Raw genomic sequence first — 17,093 nt, 5'->3', positions numbered from 1 at the left:
AAATAAATAAAATAATAATACTATTTTAAAATGTGTTTACAGTAGAGTGGGGCTGAAGATGTATGTATGTTTGCGTTGTTTATTGAGCCTTTCACCCGCCTGATGCCGCCTCTACCCTGAGACCTTAATGGGTATGTAAACATATTCCAAGATGGGACAAGTTGTTGCTAGTAGGTAAAGTGAGTTTCATGTTGAGTGCATTTTATGCGCAAAAGCACTAACAGTGTGTTGTCTGAGGGTAAGTTGGGGGGAGATTGATGGGATAATTACTCAACTGGGAAGAAGCACGTGGGCCTCCTGTCAAGTCTATACAGATACCTTGGTCAATAAGTGAATTACGGTCGGTGAATTATGGCGACAGTGGCAGGGTTTACAGACTACGAGGCTATACCCATAATTAGCCGATGCTCTATTTAAAAAAAACAATTGGAGCCGACGTCTAACACCAAGGTTCTTTTCTGAGCCCCTTCCGGGTTTTGAAAACTCACTCTTGTCATCCTTTTATGTTCTTTATTCCTTGTGCAATATATATAATATATATATACTTTTTTTTTTTCATCCACACTGACTTCATCACATAGCCTAGTAGGAAATACTGTGGAATAGAGACAGGGTAGTTTCAGTGATGTTTATCTATAGAAGAAATATGATTAGACTATTCAAATAATATTTAATAAATGTGTCGATGATTGAGGAAGTCAATAACCAGTGGAGCGGAAAAATAATGTATTTCATGCATGCAAGTGCTTTCTGGAGGGCTTTTAGGTAATGCACGCAAGGCAATTAGGCTTGCAGTCAATAGTGACAAGATGCTAATCACATCTCCAGACACATTTCCCGTGAACCAGTTAAACTGCCGATTGAATTTGACAGACCAATCATGACTAACGATCACCTTACAGGTGTAGGGTAAACGATCTGATCTCTGTTTTTGGGGGGCAACACGATCATCGGTCAGCTAAACAAAACAAAAATGCTCGGTGACAGAGCAATCTCCCCCCCCCATACAGTCCTGTATCTGCCTTATCCTCTTCCTACCTTACCATCTAGCCATACGGCGTTGAACGACTCAACAGCAACAGCTCGTCATAGGAGTTAAGGAGTATAGGAGTATCGCCCTTGTCTGTACATATCTGTATATATACCTTTATGGCTTTTTGCACTATTGCACTCTTCGCGGCTAGATGCCGAATGCGTTTTGTTGTCTGCACTGGTACTCTCCCAATGACAATAAAAATGTAATCGGAATCTGACAGCTCGTCATAGGGAGTTAAAGGACGCGCGGACCTGGAGTCAAGGCTGACGTGAACCGGGAGGGAAAAGGGCAGACACAGCAGGCAGGGAGGACCTTCCCCTGACCTTCAGACATCACTCACTGATTGGCCCTGCCTGGGCTGGAGCGTCGCTGCCACTCTTATCAGCCCCCGGGCGGGCCATCGAGACTCACTCCAATTACTCTAACAACCCCTGGAATCAACGGAAGACCATTTCAAAACTATTAGATCCTCGTTACCGGTGATCAAGAAGAAAATAAGCCCGCTGTGTCTTTATCTAATTGACCTGTAGTGGATGACGATTGTAGAATGCACCAAAGTGGACACAGACGAAGAAGTCCAGTGTGAGATTGGTTTATCCACATTTGCACGTCTGGTAGTAGAGATCATGTTTGCGCGTAATAGTAGGAAGTAGATTGTGCCGTCTGACCCATGTCGTTGTCCTCCCTAAGCTCTTCTGGCCTCCTGCCGTGTTCGTATGGCGATCACAGCAGCATCGCTCAAGGATGTTCTGGAGATATCGCCAAGGGAAAGTGTCGTTCTTTCTCTCTTTTCAGACCGGTTGTTGTTGTTGTTGCTGTTGTTGTTGTTGTTGTTTGTGTTTGTGCAAAAGCCAGAGAGAGGCGGCAGCTTGAAACGGCACCAGAAGAGTGAACATACTACCTCACTCTCCTCTCATTTACCATCCCTCCCACCCTCCCTCCCTTCTGCTCTCTCTCTCTCTCTCTCTCTCTCTCTCTCTCTCTCTCTCTCTCTCTCTCTCTCTCTCTCCGCTTTTGCATTTCTCTCACTCCTGTCCTGTCATCCTCTTCCTCTGTTCTTTTTCCAAGAATCACACCCCCACACAAATGCAATGTCAGCCGGCGTACGTGCATGTGCACGGTATATACTATATGAATCCGTTTTTTAGCTTGTTGCTAAGCAACAAGCAAAGTATTTCATTATCAGAGAAAAAGATCTTCTCCCGTTATGCAATTGTCTGGGTTCTGGTGGATAGGTAGGACAGGTAGAGCCCGGTGCAGGAACACCCCCCCACCCCATTCTACCCCACCATGCCACCCCCCCCCCCCCCCCTCCCACCACCACTCCTAGACCCCCCCACCACCCCATTCCACCCCACACCCCACCACGCCATACCCCCCTCCCACCACCACGCCTAGACCACCCACCACCCCTTTCCACCCCACCACGCCACACCTCCCTCCCACCACGCCACACCCCCCTCCCACCGCCCAACCACCCAGTCTAGCGAGGCACACAGAGACTCTTAGTCTTGGTAGATGGGAGGATAGATAAGCTGTTTCCTCCCTGTCGTTTGGTCGTTTGGTTCCCCTGGTCTCTGTTGTGTTTGTGACCGATGCTTTTCCATCTCCGTGACTGAGTCCTGGCTGGGGAGGCGGGGGAGGTGGGGGAGGCAGGGGAGGGAGGGGAGGGGAGGCAGGGCTGGCAGGGGAAGCAGGGGAGGGGAGGCATGGCTGGCAGGGAGGTAGGTAGGGGAGGCGGGGGAGTCTGGGGAAGCTGGGGAGGGGAGGCGCAGGGCTGGCAGGGAGGTAGGGGAGTCTGCGGAGGGAGTCAGGGAGGCAGGCGAGGCAGGGAGGCTCACTGGCCTCCACTGAGCTGTAGATCCTCCGTCTTTGTGTCCCTCAGATTCACCCCCCCTCCCCCACCTCCACCCACAGCTGTGGTTTGTCTGCACTGTCTTGATGACAATCGATGAAAGTCATCTGCTGTGAGATCTGGTGATTAATGGCGGCCATTATCCGCCAGAGAACAGGAAGTCGTGTCGTTCAGAGTAAACGGCACTGCTGTGTCTGGCCGCTGGCAGCCTGGCAAGGCAGGTAGTGATGGATACAGGGGCGCAGCCTCACCCTGGTGCCCCCAGGCCTGTGGAGCCTACCTGTGTGGTATATCTGTGTGTGGTATACCTGTGTGTGGTATACCTGTGTGTGGTATACCTGTGTGTAGTATACCTGTGTGTAGCATACCTGTGTGTAGTATACCTGTGTGTAGCATACCTGTGTGTGGTGTAGCATACCTGTGTAGCATACCTGCGTAGCATACTGCTATATTGCATGTCAGCTTTGCTTTAGAATTGCTGCAGTAAGCAAAATCAAATGATGCTAAAACCCAATGGTGTTAAGGGAGGATATTACTGTTTCAGGAGGCGCCAGGTTCTAATCAGGGCCAACTTAGGGATGAGGCGTAAAATTCAAAGCATTTGCCTCTCTGGTGTTCCAGGTGGGCAGGGTTTGCACTTTTGGGACTATTCCCATTGGTTCCCAATGTTATGCTCCAGGCATAGCATCAGTCCAGCAGCACATTAGAAATTATTTCAAATACTGTTTGAATCCAGGTCTGACAGTGAGTTGATATTGCGTGTGTCTTTCCCCCCTGCAGAGCCACGCAAGCGAGTTGTAAGAGAACAAAGATAGCTATAAGACAGTTTATAAGCTTGTTCCGTTTTCAATTTACATTTTTGGCATTTAGCAGACGCCTTTATCTAAAGTGACTTACAACAAATATATTTGTCTAAGTAAGTGAATCATCTCTCCCATCAGTCATCGCAAGTAAAAGTAACCTATGCCGAAACCAGGGGCCACTGGCAGCGACGACGCTAGGAGAAGGAAGGATGACTGGGGTGATGTGCCGCCATAGGGCCCCACGCTGTCACCAATCGATGTGCACATCCTGCGGTGACTCAGGCTGTCTCGATGTGTAGGGAGGGAGGAGGAGGAGGGGGGTGAGGGAGGGAGAGAGAGGGAGGGAGGGGGGTGAGGGATCGCTCTGCTTCAGGTCGTCTAGCTGATAATCATAGGCATGCAGTCACTTCCACGTAGTGTATTGACATGCCACCCTCGGACGACCGGCTTCCTCATTAAGTTAGCTGAACACACAGCAAACTCATTCCCTTCTCTCATTCCCTTAGAAATTATTCACATAATTTTTTGGGGGGCATTTAGCAAGCACCTTTATCCAGAGTGACTTACAACGAATACATTTGTCTAAGTAAGTGAATCATCTCTCCATCACCAGGGGCCATTGGCAGTCACAATGCTAGAAGAAGGAAGGAATTACTTTTGAATATTTTTTTCTTAAATGAATTTATTTACAGTAGAGAAACTGTACAGGGCGGGTTGTGGGGATGAAGAGGTCTTTAGGAGGGACAGTTAAGGTGTAGCCTGCAGAGATGGAGGTCTTCAGTCTACGGCGGAAAATAGCTAGTGACTCTGCAGTCCTGACAGCAGTCGGAAGCTCGTTCCACCAGCGGGGCGCCAGGAAAGTGAAAATGTGTGACCGAGTAGTGTGACTGCTGCATCCACGTAGAGGCGGGGGTGCCAGGCAGTGGAAGAGTGGAATGATTGGGCAGGGGTTTGGGGGCAGACTATTGCTTGCAAGTAGAGAGAGGTTGTTCAATGTCAATACCTTGAAGATTACTTTTTCTTACAACGACTGAAGGATAGATGATCTGCTTTAAGTAAACTTACATTTGTCCTAAGGAAGTCGTTTTGGATAAAGGCGTCTGCTAAATGCCCAAAATATAATATAAATATAAGATATTGTCATCTGTTGGCGTAGCAGTGAATGCCACTTTGTGTATTCGTATATCACAGTGTTGACTTAGTGTTGCTATTTACACTTGCATTTTCTTATAAGTTGTCCAGGTTACTTCAAACGTGAACCTCCCTCAACCCCTATAGAGTTACTGCATGGCCTAGCCTGGAACTAATCGAAAGATTCTACTTTCTAATGAATGCACAGTTGACCTAGTGAGAGATATTTAACCCAAGCCTAGACCTTCTGTACCTTCAAGATTATTCTTGTAGTTAGATAGCTAGACGGCTACAAACAATAGTCATCCAGTCGAAACAACCCCAAGACCATAACAACGGTACTAAACCGTCGCTGTAAACAATGGCCAAAATCAACAGGTGCTCTGAGTCACATATTAACAGTACCTCACACACACGCCTGGGGTTGTATGTTAGCATCTCATTTGGCCGATCATGCTAGTCCCCTCGCTATGAATCCACAGAGCCATAGGATGCTGCATCAGTGCAGTCTGTTGATGCACGTGTAGATGATTTAGATATTTGTGATGCAGGTCCAGCCTGCATTCAATTAGGCTGGTTAGCAAACAACATATCGATTCAAGTGAGAAGGATGAAATGCCTTATGTAATGCTCTTCTGGGAATGAGTGAGTGAGTGAGGGAGGGAGGCAGTGAGTGAGAGGGAGGGAGAGAAGGAGTGAGTGAGTGTTACGAACCCCAGGTCTTATGGCTCTACGTCTAGGTGTAGGGGGGAGCCGTAACATAAAGGGTGTACGTACGCTGCCACTTGTAGTGTGGGAGGGAAAAGACTAAATAAAAGGCACAACACGAACGAACTAAAGTGCAATGATTTAATGAACAAATGGTGGTGTACAAAAACACAAGCCATAGGACAACAGGCAGACTATGAGCGGTGTCAACCCAAAGAAACAAAAGAATAAAGTGTGACCCTACCAGTGTACAATTCTACATAATGACAGCCGCTCCTTTGCCTACTGTATTTAACATAGATGAGGCTACGTGATGTAATGTATACCCAAGGGTATCTCACCTACGCCTGTTTCCTATGGCTAGTGTGTGACAATACAAAAATAGAAAATAAACTATAGTCAAATACTAAATCAAATAAACAAACAACCAACTTAATCTTAATCTAAACAAACTACTAAATGGAAAATGGAAAGGTACGTACTAAATAACACAAATAACCTAAAGCTAAGAGTCGACAAACTAACCAACAAAACACAACTAAACAGTCGACTAACAATGGGAGACAAGGAGGAGCATTTAAACAGACGGGCAGCCCTCTGATTGGAGAATGGGCAGCCTTCTGATTGGATGGGAGTGGGATGATGAATGAGGGAATGATTGGCCAATTGACAACACCTGGATGGAGAATGACAGAGGAGAACACAGAAGGGAAGGAAACACAACAAGGACACATGTGGACGTAACAGTGAGTGAGAGAGAAAGGGAGGGAGTGAGTGAGAGAGGGAGCGATAGAGAGCGAACAAGCAAGCAAGCGGGAGAGAAGGAGGGAGGAAGAGAGTGATTAAGCTACCAGTCTTTGTCCTGTCAAGCGGCTCTTTGGAATTATATTTGCGTTCTTTTAAAATTAATTCAGTGTTTTCACTGACAGGAGACATGACTTGTGTTAGAGTTAAACTGTGTTTTGTCAGGCACAGCGCTCTCCACGATTGGGTGAAAGACATAATTGCTGTGAGAGTCCATTTTAGGCCCACCCCTCAGTTTTTCCCAATTCTTGTTTTCATGTAGGGGTAGGGCCAAGTGGTAGGGCTGCATAGCCCTCTAAACTGAGGTTTTTAAGGACCAGACTCTGAAGAGAGCCACAACACGTCTTATGAAATCCCAGAATGCCTTGCGAATCATTGTCAAGATAGTGAAAACAGGAATAAGCAGGAAGAGACCTGTTTGATTGATTGATTGAGATGTTTATTTCAAAGCAGAACAGCAACAATAATGAATAATATACCGGTAACAGAAAACTAAAAAAACAAACTAATAGAAATAAAAAACATAAAGCTAAATAAATGATTGCACATTTAACTTGGTTTCATTTATTTATTTATTTTTCCACATATTTGAAAAGGAGTGAGAAGAAGTACAGATTTATTCAATCCTACCCTTTCTCCATAAATCATAAAGATCCTTCCTGTTCAAATGCACAAATTAATATAATCTCATACAAATACTGCGTACCCAAAAGTCAAAATTATATTTACATGTTAATTACATAAAAAAAGAAAATAAAGAATAAATATTGAGGAACCGAAATAATAAATGATAATAAATAAACAATAACCCCTGTAAACTCCTTGTAATTATCCCCCCCCCCCCCCAACATCATCCCTGTACATTATGAAGACCATGTTTTTATACCTTATTTTAAACTGGATTGTGTTTGGACATTGCTTTAACTCCACATTCAAACTCCATAGCTTCACTCCACAGCTTGATATACAAAACCCTTTCCTGGTGGTACAAATACTGTGTTTTGAAATTAAAAATTCCCCTTAAATTGTAACCCCCCTCTCGATCACTGAAGACTTTTTGAATATTTCCTGGTAGTAGGTTATTTTTAGCTTTAAACATTAATTGTGGTGTTTGGTAACAATTAGTAATTTTGACTGTAAGAATAATGGATTAGTGTGTAATCGGAGAATAGATGAATATATTGAACTTTTGCAGTTATTGCCCCAGACCTCCACACAGTAATTTAGATAGGGTAAAACTAGTGAACAGTAGAGAATGTGGAGTGATTTCTGAACCAGAACCTGCTTTGCTTTATTTATTACTGAAATGCTTTTTGACAGTTTAGTTTGTACATGCTTAATGTGTGATTTCCAGCTGATTCTGTCTTCAATGTATTATAGACCATTTCTTTATAACAAGCATAACACATTTTTTTGGCTATTATGCCTGTGTCTAGCAGTTACATGTTTTAAGGCTGATTTGTGCATGACAGTCCCACATTTTGATACATTACCAAAATGTGATACATTTGATACATTTCCCCCCTTTGATGGCATAATGACGCTTGAAATGTAACTAAAGTTCAGCCGCAAAGTTGTTGCACTGGTGTGCAGTCAGTGCAGACTGGCAGGGTAGGAGCACAGGTGCTAGCCTACATAACACCGCTATTCTATCATGGCCTGATAATGAAGCATTGTTCTTTTTTATTTGATGACTTGTTTGATCGTTTGATAGCATGAAACTAAGTTGTGAACGAATCGCAAGCGTTGATGGTTTTCTATAATACTACTGATGACGTATCAGGGTCTTGAAGGGTTATCCCATTACATAAGGGAAGATTTTCAACCACTACCCCTTGTGAGTCTCTTCCGAGGGGCAAGCTGAAAAGCGAGTGGCACTCGAGGGCACTCGAAACGAGGGGTAGGGGTAAAAAAGGGAAATGGGATAGGGCCTAAGTCTTCAGATCTCTTAAATCTATTTTATGAGTTAATACCTACACCGTTCCTGATTAAAATGAGATCATGAGGCCACAACGAGAATAAATTAAATGGAGAATGAATCCCAAAATGGAGGAAATGGCAGTTACTTAACAGGACTCTTTGATTTGGGAGCGACTTCTTTATCAATGACTTCCTCCCCATAGAGAGTGGATGAATGTATAATTGAGGTCTTTGCAATATATATTAATACATATTTGAATAATGCAAATGCTTCTGCAGAAATCGTGTCAAGGACCACATCTATTCCTGTGTGATGTACTCTCCCTTTGAGAAATGATGGGGTAGACTCCAGAGAATATGGCTATAGTGTTGATAAATGATATCCAGTGACGGATTCAGAGGAGAAAAGTGTAACCTATTTTTAGGAGACACGTTGATGCATTGCAGTGTATCAAATACTGTAGCCCGAGTAGAGATTAATTTAAGATCAGTCCATTAGGAATTTGTGTATTGACGACAGCACAGTGAAATGAAATATGCAGCATGATGTGGCTTTCTATTGATTCGATGTTTTCGATATGTTTTAATTTGAGGAATATTTACTCACTTTTATGCGCTGTGGGAAAATCCGAAGTTGGGTATAAAGCAGCATGCTCTGTAGTTTATTGATTCTGAACTGACAGAAGAAGACAAGTCGTTTAATTGACTGACTCTGTCAATTAAATGTGTAAACCGACGTCATCTCTGTGTAAAATATGCCAGTTCTATTATCTTATCTTCATTGATATTTCATTATACATAGCGGGATGCATTAGCAAACTATTAGAAATGATAAGGGCATTGGAGGTGTCTTGATGAAAGCGGCCATATTTGATTCATGAGGGGAGCTTTTCACAACTAATTGGGCTGAGGGATGTATGATATCACCGCTGGCCATTTATCTTTGAACTTTGCCATTTTTTCACATTAAATATTCATGGAGAAAGAGGTTTTTTAGGGTACATTTTTAGACATGCCCATTAGCTGCGGGTGGATAGCAGTGTGAAGCCAATTAGATTGTAATATATCATCTCCATCGCTTCCTTCACAGCACTCCTTGCTTACACCTTCATTACCGATGTAAGGTGGTGTCAGGTAGACGTTGTTTGAATTTCATCTGACTGTCAATCAAAAAAGCAACTTGACATTTCCTGAACTTAACTGAAACTGGTTTTGGAGAATGAGTTGAGGGGAGAAAAAAAAAAGATCCGATATTGGAGAGATCCAGCAAAGGATTGTCCATGTACTGTGGTACATCAGGTGTCGTGTGCATATTAGTATTCACTCTGTAACACTCGATCTATAACTTATTGGGTCAGCGTCACTGGCCAGGCTTAAGCCTAATCCTAGACTAAAAAAGCATCTTCAATGGAGGTTGTACATTGAAAGTGTGATTTAGTCCAGGACTAGGCTTAAGTCTTGTCTGTGAAGCTGGCCTGTGATGCTATCTCACAAGTAGAAGACATTGATAGATCTTGCCTTCCCTTACAGCTTCACTGTCGATGGTTTACACTCCTTGTGCAATCTACAGTCTGTCTCAAAGCTTTTTCAGACTTGACCTCACATAGCCATACCTTCAAGTCACATTATTCTATTATTTTTTATAGTCTATATATTATAGTCTGTATTTCTATTTTATGTTATTCTATTATTCTATTCTCACTTTATTTGTTGCTGTTTGTTGCTGTATTGCCTTAATGCCTTCATTTACCCTTTGGGATCGATCTATCTATCTATCTATCTATCTATCTATCTATCTATCTATCTATCTATCTATCTATCTATCTGTATCTATCTAACTATCTATCTATCTATCTATCTATCTATCTATCTATCTATCTATCTATCTATCTATCTATCTATCTACCGGTATCTATCTATTCTCACACCTTCTCTTTGGTGGTCTGGAATAGGGTTGCAAAATATGGGTTTCAATATGGAAACTTTGTAAATTATCAGAGTTTCCCAGGAGTTTTGCAACCCTACTCTGGATAGTGAAAATACCACCACTCAGCCGTTATCAGACTTAGCTGAGGTGCTGGAGCTGAAGAGTATCAAATAGAGTGAAAAATGCAGCATCCGCACACTGAAATCTGTGCAAAAATCATACCTTTTCGGTCGATGTCTGAAGAAGGTCTATGACCGAGAGCTTGCAATAACTTAATGAATTTTGCACAGATTTGAGTGCGTGGATGCTGCTTTTTTCACTCTGTTTGCAACCCTGGTCTGGAAACATTCTCATTGAATGTAACAATGGCTGCTAATGGTCTCTTCTCTGGGTCTCTCACAGTCTTGTGAAAAGAGCAAATGAGTCAGTGTCAGTCAAACGACTTAGCTAACATTGCTAGCGAGCAATATGTTGGGAAATGGACATTGCTGAAGTGGTTTTATATTCCCTGCAATTATAATTCGGTTGTTGGAACACTACTCACGTTGGGGATCAGTGAAAGCAGTTTGAGCTGCCTGTTGATTTGTTAGCGTGGCAAACGTGTTACACATCTCCACTCCTCTCTAACACACTTCTGCCTCGAATTCCCCCAGGCTTTCAGAACCAGGGTCTCCATGAGGCTCATTCCGACTCCACAGTGCCATGAATATATATGTTACGGTACATGTGGGAACACGGTACATGTGGGAAAACTAGGGTTAGGGTTAGGATTAGGGTTAGGGTAAGACATGCCAGCATGTACCAAGTCGACGTAGCACCTAACCCTAGTTTTCCCACATGTACCGTATTCCCACATGTACCGTAACATAATATATACAGTATATGCCATTTATAAATGCCATTTAATTTATGCTTTTATCCAAAGCGACTTAAATTGACATGGCAAATATATTTGTATAGCACATTTCATACAACAGGGGCAATTCAAAGTGCTTTACATACATTATAAAAAAATACAGCAAGAGGAGCATAGTAAGAACAATAAAATTGACTATGAATAAAGCAGTGAGTGCATAGATTTGGTTTGGTCCCAGCGGGAATCAAACCCGAAACCATAAACGTGTTGTTTACGCCATGCCTCTACCAACTGAGCCACAGAGGACCACGTGTCGGGGAGTCGTGCCTCTACAGTGTGCGTACAAGGCCACTTAACAGACTCCCTCACACCCAGTGTCACACCGGGACAACAGGCATGGCATTCTCTCCCCTTCTCCTCCTCTGACCCTTACCCATATCCACTTACTCTGATCTCCTTATGCCGGTACACGGGCTGGGATTCAACTTAAATGCGCCCTCTCTAGCTCAGACACTAAGCCAAGCTAATGGGAGTCGCCTCTCAACACAGCTGTGGTGGCGAGGTCAGCTTGTTCCACGTGTCGTGTTGGTTAAATGTACTTCTACCAAAGGAGATAACATTGCTTAATACTCGTGTTGTTTCACCAGTGTCAAGTTGGTGCTCTAGTTCTTTCCGGGCTTTGTTTCATTAGAGGGACTTCAGGGAGGCCTTTTACTAAAACATTCAGCGTTCTCCCCAAAATAATGTAAGAGTGTTAGGCGCTGTGCCACGCTGTGATCATGGCGGTGCTACTGTGTCAACATCTCAAGGCTTAACAAGTAGTTAAGTGGTTAAACGATATAGTCAGTAATGATAGAGTAATTACCTCTTTGATCGCCACTGACGTCATTGTTCAAAGTGAAAGCATGACGTTCTTCAGTGAATTCAGCATTTTAACTGTTTTGTTTTGTGTATTTTTTTTGCCAACATGAATAAATGCGAGTTGGGTTTTGATGATGCAATCCAGCTCCACGCTGTTCAAAAGATGCTGGGGAGAACCCTGATATGTTTCCAGTACAGTACATTTCTCCCCGGAGGCACCATTACAGTAGTACCCTCTCAAAACTATAATTATTTTACAAGCCTCAACGGTGTCCTACCGGCATGCTTACACTTCCTGTTATAGTCTGACCATGAAGCATTTTGACACAAAAAAAGCTTTAAATTCCATAAAGAACGTCAACAAAAAGGTAAATGGAGAGAGTGGATGTATGGTGGACCACAGCCTGTACAGAGACCTTCCTAACTGTGTTACCAGGCTGTGGGGGTGCTGCTACCAGCCTTCACCAGAGCAGGGGAAGTGCGTCTTGGCTTGTGTGCGCTGGTCTGGAGGCCTGGCTTGGCTCTGACTAATGGGTCCCTACAGTACCTGATTGAATTGTCTCAGTTCAACTTCTCAGATTTAGCAGTGTCATGTTGCTGTCTGAGTCCTCAGACATTATGAAATAAATGTTTTTTTTCCTGCGAATATTATGGTACCTTCCGAAGACTGCATCAACAACAAAAACATACATTTACAGCAACTCCAACTCCAACTACACTACAGCTGCTGCTGTTTTCATTTGTTTCACACCAATAATTTTCCACTACATGTGGTCATAATATACTCTTCATGCATGCTACAAGTAGGTGTAGTAAACGCCCCTTGTTACTACTGTGTGCCATTCATTAAACTAAGAAAAGAGACTCTTTTCAGTCAATAAAGTACTCTACCGAGACTGGTAGAAAGCGGCTGGTGACCCAGAATTCCTGCGTGCGTGCGAGCGTGCTTGCGTGCAAGCTGTCTTGTCCTTATACTACAGACTACTGTCTGAGTCTTTCTTGTTAGGATTAAAAATAAAACTCCTTCAAAACTCCCCACCATCCACTGCTGTGTACCCGCTGCTGTCAGGACTGCCGATCTCCAGTCACTACCTATATTCTGCTGTAGATTGAAGACCCATAGCCCTTCAGGCTACACCTTAACTGTCTCTCCTAAATCCCTCCTCATCCCCACTACCCCCCACATTAAAAAGTTATTCTTCCTTCTTCTAGCATTGTGACTGCCAACGGCCCCTGGCCCTAGCATAGATTACTTTTTCTTATGAAGACTGATGGATAGATGATTCACTTAACGGTACTTAGTGTTTTTTGTAAGTCACTTTGGATAAAGGTGTCTGCTAAATGCCAAAAATGTTAATGTAAAAGTGATATCCAACATGCAGGTCTGAAGCCCAGCTGCAGTGAAGTGGAGCTAACTGGGTTACCTCATCTGTGGGTGGCTTATTTCTACCCGTTATTGTCATTTATTTATTAGAAAAATGTCATACTCTTGACTTTGGAAAAAGAGGAACCAGAAAGTCTCATGCATTAATTCGTCTGTGGTAGAGTAATATACTAAATGATTCAGTAAAAAAAAAAAAAAAAAACACACACACACTGCAACTACCGTTTATATAAACCAGGAGAAATGAAAGCTTATTTGTCAGGTGAAATGGTACAAGCAGTTGTACTTGCTTTCAAATGTGAACAAACCAGTTCAACATTGTATAAATGTAACTCTCTAAAATAACTCTTATTCCAAATGATGATGAAAAAAAAAAAACGAACTAAAAAAGCTTCCACAGACCAGACATCATTAGAAAACAGCTCAGGTTGCATTTAACACTGAGACAGCGGCAGGATTTTCTCTCTGGCAACCTGTTTATCCCATGGTCACGATATGCGTGTTTTTGTGGGTGTGGGTGCTTGCATGTGTCTGTGTGCGAGTGTGTGTCAGTGCATGTGTGTCTGCACGCGCGTGCATGTGTGTGCGCGTGCGTGAGACGCAGGCCTTCCTTCAGTCAATCCAACGTCACCGAGCCCCCCCCCCCCCCCCCCCCTCGTGCCAGCTCCCCAAAGATTGATGGTGCAGCGGAGGCACAGCACATGCTGCATAGCCGCATGCCACGAGTTCTTTGAGGCATCCGAGGCCGACCACAGGGACCCGTGACGACCCCTGTGCATGCTGGGAGCACGGCTCGCCAAAGTCCTCGACATAAACACTGTAACAAAAGAGACACCCGCCGCTGTCATAAACCACATTTTGGTCAACACGCTGTCTGAGGACGAAGCACGTCTACCGGAGCGCCGGCGAGGAGACGGACGTGTAAAATACCCGTCCTCACCGAGGAGTGGAAAAATATACATTTTAGATCAGAACCGTCGCGACGACAGCGTCTGTTTGTAACCGCCCCCTCCTCCGTCAGTGCATCGTGAACAGCCTAATCCTTCACCCTCTCATAGCCTCCCCCTCACCCTCTCACACCCTCACCCTCTCACACCCTCTCACACCCTCATCCTCTCACAGCCTCCCCCTCTCACAGACTCACCTCTCACACCCTCACCCTCTCACACCCTCTCACAGCCTCATCCCTCACCCTCTCACACCTTCATCCTCTCACAGCCTCCCCCTCTCACACCCTCCCCCTCTCACACCCTCCCCCTCTCACACCCTCACTCTCTTACAGCTTCATCCCTCACCTTCTCACATGCTCATCCCCTCTTCTCCTCACATTCTCATCCCTCAACCTCTCCAGCTCCTCCAATTACACAAAGTGATCCACCGCCCTAGTTGGGAGCTGCCGGGAGACAACATCTGACGGAGCGATGCCCCTACGGAGGTGGAGGGTGGAGAGGGAGGGGGGGAGGAAGGGGGGGGGGTGTTAGTTAGAGGGAGAGGAGGGATGAGCGGTGGAGCTGCAGCAGCTACCTGACCGCGGGGTGTTTCACCAGGGAGTTATGGCTCACCTCTGCATCCTGTCTAGATTTCCTGCTCTGTGAATCATGCCAGTCCCAGAGGACGGCCCACTCACTGGAGCAGAAACGGCAGGAGTTCTATGGCTACCATGGAGACACACACACACACACACAGACACACATACACAGACACACACACACACACACACACACGCACACACACACGCACACACACGCCTCCCCTGGCCTCTGGTCAGCCCTGACTGAGCGGTGTGTGTGAGCGTGGCCTCGGGTGTTCTCCAGATCAAGCTGGTCAGGGAGAACATGGTGGTGTTGTGGTCTCTCCTGTGTGGTGGGAGGCCGCGAGTCAAGTGGAGCGATATGATTTGTGAAGCCATTTGAGACATTTGCTTTGAAGGTCTTGAATAATGATTTACAATTCTGTCTTTCTCTCCCCTCCCTCCCTCCCTCCTTCCCTCCCTCCTTCCCTCTCACTCTCATTATCTGTCCCTCCCTCCCTCCTTCCCTCCCTCCTTCCCTCTCACTCTCATTATCTGTCTCTCCCTCCCTCCCTCCTTCTCTCTCTCACCTCTCACACACACACTCTCTCTCTTCCCGCCTCTCTCCCCTTCCCTCTATTTCTGCCTCTCTCTATCCCCTCCCTCCCCCTTTCACACCTCCTCCCTCTTACTCTCTCTTTCTCCCGTCCTCCCCCCTTTCTCCCTCCTTCCCCCACCACCCATCCCCTCTTCTCAGGGCATGCAGAGGACCCACAACCCCCTCAGTCACAATAAGGACAAGGAGGCGGTGGCTGCTGCTAATGAGGTGGGATGGATGACCTCCGTCAAAGACTGGGCCGGGGTCATGATCTCTGCCCAGACGCTGACGGGCAGAGTCCTGGTGAGTTCACCTTCTCTTCTCTCTCTCACACACACACACACACACACACACACACACACACACACACACACACACACACACACACACACAGACACACAGAAACAAACACACAGAAACAGACACAGAAACAGACACACAGACACACAGACACACAGACACACAGACACACACACACACACACACACACACACACAGACACACACAGACACACACAGACACACACAGACACACAGACACACACACTCCTCCTGGGGGGGCTACATGCTAATGTATATACAGATAACCTGGTTGCCAAGTCATCTAATTAACACTCAGTACGCACTCAATACACACTCTACACGCTCAATACACACTCTACACGCTCAATACACACAACTTAAAACCACATCCAGTAACAGCCACGTTATGTCTGACCCATTTGAATCTTTATTTATACAAGAGAATGTATTATTTATACTGCGACCAAGGCCTGTTTTGCAGGTGCACCCTGTCTGCAATATTTACACAATAACAAAGCAAGACGTATAAATACATACAGCACTGTTCAATTAGTTACATTTCCACTCGTAAAAGTGTGTTTGTGTTTGGAGAACATCCTTATAATGTCCAGAATGTCTGTGGTGTGTGTAGACCAGGGGAGGCTGGTGGAGGTAGAAAAGCAAACAAGCATGTGTTTGATGCCGCCGTTCATGCTGTCCCATGCATTACAATGAGCCCGTCCTCCGATTTCTACCTCCGCCAGCCTCCCCTCCTGTTTGCTGCGTCACTGAGGAGGGGCATTTAAGTCTGACACTTTAACAGACCATAATACTCTAACCTCACTACGCCCAACGTCTCCCTAGACAACAGCTCTGAAGTGTCCAAAACGGAGACAGGGCGACTTGGGGCGGCAAACTGGAGGAGATTTGAGGCCCGTCCGTATTAAGGCCAAACGCCCACTCCACACAGGATGAACAGATAGAAACGTCAGTTGACACCGTTTTTCACTTTTGGTCCGGCGGAAGCGGTCCGTTGCCATGACCACCGGGTGAATGCACCCCCCCCCCCACCACCACCCCCCCCTATCCACTCTGTCACATGACAAGATCACCCCCCCCCCCCCATCCCCCCACAACATCATTGTTATTGTACGCTAGGATTAAGTGAAGATTTAACAGCCGTGAGATTAGAGTCTCCTCATCGGGGTCGACACGGCCCTCGTTCTGTCCGGCCCAATCCACGGGATTGTGGGGGGGTGGTGGCTGGGGGAGGGGGAGGGGGGAGGGGGGGGACCTCCAGAGATAGCCAAGGGCACTATCTCCTCCTCCTCCTCCTCTGGCCACAGAGCAGAATCTGACTTTTTGTTGTTATTTTATTCTTTTTAAAATGTGTTATTAAGAGGTTGACCATTCCGTTCC

General features: G+C 45.3%; 1 protein-coding gene across 1 annotated transcript in view; it reads left to right on the top strand.

The window, feature by feature from the left end:
• LOC308167663 (calcium-activated potassium channel subunit alpha-1a-like) overlaps positions 1-17,093 on the top strand; it is a gene marked incomplete at its 3' end in the record, with an annotated part of 119,454 nt that overhangs the window by 4,312 nt on the left and 98,049 nt on the right. The window contains exon 2 of the mRNA XM_080542096.1: positions 15,553-15,696. Coding sequence (XP_080398222.1) covers positions 15,553-15,696 — 144 coding nt within the window. The remainder of the gene's footprint in view (positions 1-15,552; positions 15,697-17,093) is intronic.

This window comes from Nansenia antarctica (genome assembly GCF_963989245.1).
Source record: "Nansenia antarctica genome assembly, chromosome: 11".
Taxonomy (NCBI): Eukaryota; Metazoa; Chordata; class Actinopteri; order Argentiniformes; family Microstomatidae; genus Nansenia; species Nansenia antarctica.
The sequence above is the reverse complement of the archived record's forward strand: the minus strand, read 5'-3'. Positions and strand labels throughout refer to the sequence as shown.